General features: G+C 34.6%; 1 protein-coding gene across 1 annotated transcript in view; it reads right to left on the bottom strand.

The window, feature by feature from the left end:
- Positions 1–5,556, bottom strand: part of USH2A (Usher syndrome 2A (autosomal recessive, mild)) — a 1,370,557-nt gene that overhangs the window by 1,180,254 nt on the left and 184,747 nt on the right. The window contains 4 exon segments of the mRNA XM_006834191.1: positions 1,805–1,895; positions 1,898–2,001; positions 2,639–2,823; positions 3,348–3,420. Coding sequence (XP_006834254.1) covers positions 1,805–1,895; positions 1,898–2,001; positions 2,639–2,823; positions 3,348–3,420 — 453 coding nt within the window.

The following is a 5,556-nucleotide window of genomic DNA, read 5'->3' as shown; positions in this document are numbered from 1 at the left end:
GGGTTAAGCTTTGAACTGTTAAAAAGCCAGTGGTTCTAACCCATCAGTTGTTCCACCAAAGAATGATGGACAGTCTGCTTCTGTAAACATTTCCAGCATCAGACACTTTAAGGAGCAATTCTACCCTGTACTATCAGGTTCCTATAAGTTAGGATGGATTAGACAGCAGTGGGATGTTTGTTTCCTGCCTCTGATTTATGCAATTATTTAAGAAAAAAAGTGTGCTTATATATTACTATTGTACATAGGATCATTATGAGCCAAAGACTTGACAACACCTGAGTAAAACAACATTGCTATTGTGATCTGTTATTAAATATGTACATTAGTCACAAGACCTACCATCATTCTATCACGACTCCATTCTCTGTATCACAACCACAAGGTATACATATACTCTTCCGTACCATTACCATATTAGATAGTATATTGCCTATTAGTTTTCTGCACATTCATTTTCTTTTTAAAAAATTGTAAGCTCTGTTCTCAGTTATGGTCACATAATTATAAATTACTTGAGGCACAAAAGATCTTTCTTCTAAAGAAAAACAAATATTCCCCAGAGAACTGTGAAATAAGATCAAGCACCGTATTGATGAGCTAACCTGCTCTTTCCGGTACTATAGTAGCTTTGTTAAATCTTGTTTCTTCTCTTTGCTTTCAAGAATAGTGAAAATACAGCTCCAGAACAATCCAAACAATTATTTGGTAAATTATTTTGGATTCAGGACATCATAACTTCTAAATTCAAAAACTTTTAAAAAGCATCTCAATGCATGGTTTTTCATATATATGTTATATATAGGAAAGAGTTGCATATACCTCCATCCCCACCCCACCCCCCAAAAAATCCTTCAGCAGGAAATAATTTGAAAACATGAAGCTAAACAATTCTTTCCTTAGGTACATACCCAAGAGATTTTAAAGCATACTTGTATACCAATATTTATGACAGATTTAGTCACAAGGATCAAAAGGTGAAAACAACCAAAATGTCTATTTACAGAGGAATAGATAATCAAAACGTGGTCTTATTCAGTCATAAAAAGGAATAAAATTGTAATACCTGTTACAACATGGATGAACCTGAAAACATGAAAATACTGTATTATGCAAGTAAGCTAGATACAAAGGAGCTCTGCTAGCATAGTGATTATGTATTGGGCTGCTAACCTCAAGGTCAGCAGTTTAAAACCACCAGCAATTCCATGGGAGAAAGATGAGGCTTTCTGCTCCCATAAAGATTTACAGCCTCGAAAACCCTTTATGGGGTCACTATGTGTTGGAACTGACTCCACGACACACGATCGCCACCACCAAGCTAGATACAAAAGACCAAATAGTATATAATTTCATTTACATGTAATGTCTAGAATAGATAAAGTAGATAAGTGAAAGGGGAGGGAGGAGAAACGCATGGGGAATCATTGTTTAATAAATATAGTTTTTATTGCGGGTGAATTAAGTTTTATAAGAACATAATAGTAATAGTTGCACAACACTGTAAATGTAATGAATGCCATGAAAATGTACATTTAAAAATGGTTAATGTGGAGATATATATGTTATCTGTATACAGAGGCTTCAAAAGTTTGGGGAATAGAAAGATAGTGAAATTTTTCCAAGAACTTTTGGAAGCTTCCTAGTATTTACACACAGTACAATGTTTAAAAAGAAAAAAATCGAAGACAGAAGTCTGGTTTGATATAACACCGTAGTTAACATATGTCTAAATGAGTATGGAGAAAACCTTGCTGTAAACAAATTTATAGCTAAGAACACAAATCTTAACGATGAACCCTACCTCCCACTGAAGGTGATTTCATCCACCGAGTAGTATCTGGGTTTGAAGTTGACAGCAGTCTCAGTTGTATAGTACTGCCCATGGAAATGACTTTTACAAACTTTTGAAGAGATGGGCTGTTATAGAAGTCATTGTATCCAGGACGTTGAGGTGTCAGGATGGTAAATGTGACATTACCATGGGAATGTGGAGGGAAGCTGTTGATGACAAAAATTTGAAGTAATGGAAATCTATTCATATTTTTGACAAAAGAGAATTCACAACTTTGAGAGACATTGCTATATAATATCAGTAACAGCTCAAACTCTTCTGGAAAGCAAATGTAACCCTTGTGTCTCATGAGCAAACAGTATAGAATAATAAGATAAATACATTTTAAGACATTTCCAGAAGACATACAGAAAATTCTGTTACTATAGAAAATATTTACTAAACACTCTTAAGTGTTTGAAATGAAAAATGAAATGAAAATCAGATTGCAAAGCATCAGTAAAATTGCAAACAAGAGACACTCTCAAGTCTTGTAAAAAGGGACCTCAAAAAATTGGTGGAGAAATTCCATTATCTTCCTACTTATTTTTTCCAATAACATTTTGAAGCCCCCTCAGACAAGAACTTTAAACATAGTTTAGAACTCAATTTAGATAGGAAATTCAGGAGAATATGGTTTGGGAAAGTTGATGATGGAGGGTGATCTCTACCCACTCTAGCCTAGCGAGCTAGTTTACATGTAGGTTAATACTTAACACATTAATCTAATAGAATTAACTCCTAAATTCCATAGAAAATATGGAATATTGTTTTTAAAAACAATGATTTAAAAAACATTCATACTTGGGAAGCTGAAGGCAGTTCACAGAATCAGGAGTTTTCAAATCTCCATTGTTTCTCATTCCAATATCACTGCAATTTCTAGCAAAATATTGCCAGTCTTCCCAATATAGGCTGTCCTCTTTCTTCCTTTGAATCCTTATTGCTGTTGGTTGAGGACTAAAAAACTGAATAGCAACATAGAACCCCTGAAAATGGATACGTTAATTAATGCAATTAAAGTTTTAAGTTTGAACTAGCAGTATAAATCAAAATATAGAGTTATTAAATTCTAATGTAATGACTTTTTCTCATAATTATAATTATCAAATATTTATTAGACGTTCAGAAACTTCATAATCCTAGAGTAAAAGGAACACATTTTATCATGGTATATCAACCCCCTTTCTCAAGGGTTTTCTAAATCAAAATTCAACTTTTATATAATTATAATACCTATAAGTCTACAAAGAAGACCAGTTGATACCAGTATTATTCAGATTTACACACCAATGACTAAAGCCAATAATGATGAATTCTATCAATTTCTTCAGTCTGAAATTGAACAAACATGCAATCAAGATGTATTGATAATTACTGGTGAATGGAGTGCAAAGGTTGGAAACAAAGAGGAAGGATCAGTAGTTGGAAAATATAGGGCCTTGGTGATAGAAACGATGCTGGGAGTAGCATGACAGAATTTTGGAAGAACAATGACTTTCATTGCAAATACCTTAAACAACATAAAAATGGCTGTGTACACAGAGCTCACAAGATAGAATACACAGAAACCAAATTGACTACATCTGTAAGAAGAGATGCTAGAAAAACTCTATATTATCAAGCAAAACAAGGCCAGGGGAAGCCTATGGAATAATCTATTGTATTTGTAAGTTTAGGCTGAGGATGAAAAAAATTAAATCAAGTCCATAAAAGCCAAAATATTATCTTGAACATATCCATCTGAATTTATCTCAATAAGAGATTTGATACATTCGACACTAACAACCAAAGACCAGAAGAGTTGTGGGATGGCATCAAACAAATCATACAGGAAGAAAGCAAAAGTTCATTAAGAAGACAGGAAAGAAGGAAAAGACCAAAATGTATGTCAGAAGAAACTCTGAAACTTGCTCTCCAGCATAGAGATGTTAAAGTAAATGGAGCAAATGAGGATATAAAAGAGCTGAACAGAATATGTCAAAGGGCAGCTAAAGAAGACTAAGTAAATTATTACAATGAAATGTGCGAAGACCTGAAGTTAGGAAACCCAAAGGGAAGAACATCCTCAGCATTTTTCAAGCTGAAATAAGTGAAGAAAAATTTTCCTCAACTTTTAGTATTAAACGATTCTATGTGCAAAATATTGAATGACACAGAAAGAATCAAAAGAAAATGGAAGGAATACGCAGTCACTGTACCAAAAGAAGTGGATGATGTTCAACCATTTCAATAGGTACCATATTATCAAGAGCCAATTGTACCAAAGAAGAAGTTCAAAGTGTACTGAAAGCATGGGTAAAGAACAAAGCTCCAAGAATTGATGGATTACAAATTGAAATCTTTTAACAAACTAAAGCATTGCTGGAGGCATTCACTCATTTATGCCAAAAAATTTGAAAGACAACTATCTGGCCCAGTGATTGGAAAAGATCCATATTTATGCCAATTTCAAAAAGAGGTGACCCAATGGAATGCAGAAATCATCAAACAATATCATTAATATCACATGGCAGTAAAATTTTGCTAAAGATACTTTAAAAACAGCTGCAATAGCACATTGACAGGGAACTGTCAGAGGTTTAAACTGGATTAAGACAAGAACTTGGAATGGGGGATATTATTGCTGATGTCAGATGGATAGTGGCTGAAAGCAAAGAATACCAGAGAGATGTTTACCTGTGCTTTACTGACTATGCAAACACTTTCAACTGTGTGGATCATGACAAAGCTACGGATAACAATGCCAAGAATGGGTATTCCAGAGTACTTAATTGAGCTTATGAGGAACCTGTATGTAGACCGAGAGGCAGTTGTTTGAATAAAAAAATGGGGGACTAAATGGTTTAAAATTAGGAAAGGTGTACACCAGAGTTGTATTATTTCATCATACTTGTTCAGTCTATATGCTGAACAAATCATATGAAAAGCTGGATTATATGAAGAAGAAAATGGCATCAGGATTAGAGGAAGACTCATTAACAGATGATACAACCTTACTTACTGAAAGCAAAGAGGACTTAAAATATGTACTGAAGAAGATCAAAGATTATAACTTTCAGTATGGCTTACATCTCAGTGTAAAGAAAACAAAAATCCTCACACCTGGACTGATAAATAACATCATGAAAAACTGAGAAGACTGAAGTTGTCAAAGACTTCATTTTGTTTGTATCCACCATCAACACTTATAGAAAAAGAAGTCTAGAAATCTAAGGAGGTATTGAACTAGGCCTGTCTGCTGCACAAGACCTCTTGGAACTGTTCAAGAGCAAAGTTGTCAGTTTCAGGAGTCAATCTATGGTATTTTCAGTATCTTCATATGCATGTGAAAATTGGACAATGCATAAGTAAGACCATAGAAGAATTGATACCTTTGAGTTATGGTATTAGAGAAGAAAATTAAAAGTACCATGGACTGTCAAAAGGGCAAACCAAACTGTCTTGGAAGAAATACAGCCAGAATGCTCCTTAGAAGCCAAAATGGCCTACTTCATTGTTTATACTTTGGATATATCATTAGGAGGAACCAGTCTCTGGAGAAGGACATCATGCATGGTAAAGTGCAGGGCCAGTAAAAGAGAGGAAGACCCCGTGAGATGGATTGGCACAGGGGAGGCAGTAATGGGTTCAAGCATAACAACAATTGTGAGGATAGTGTAGGATAGGGCACTGTTTCGTATTGTTGTGCATATGGTCGCTATGAGTCAGAAACGACTCAT

The sequence above is a fragment of the Chrysochloris asiatica genome, unplaced genomic scaffold (genome assembly GCF_000296735.1).
Source record: "Chrysochloris asiatica unplaced genomic scaffold, ChrAsi1.0 scaffold00009, whole genome shotgun sequence".
Classification (NCBI taxonomy): domain Eukaryota; kingdom Metazoa; phylum Chordata; class Mammalia; order Afrosoricida; family Chrysochloridae; genus Chrysochloris; species Chrysochloris asiatica.
The sequence above is the reverse complement of the archived record's forward strand: the minus strand, read 5'-3'. Positions and strand labels throughout refer to the sequence as shown.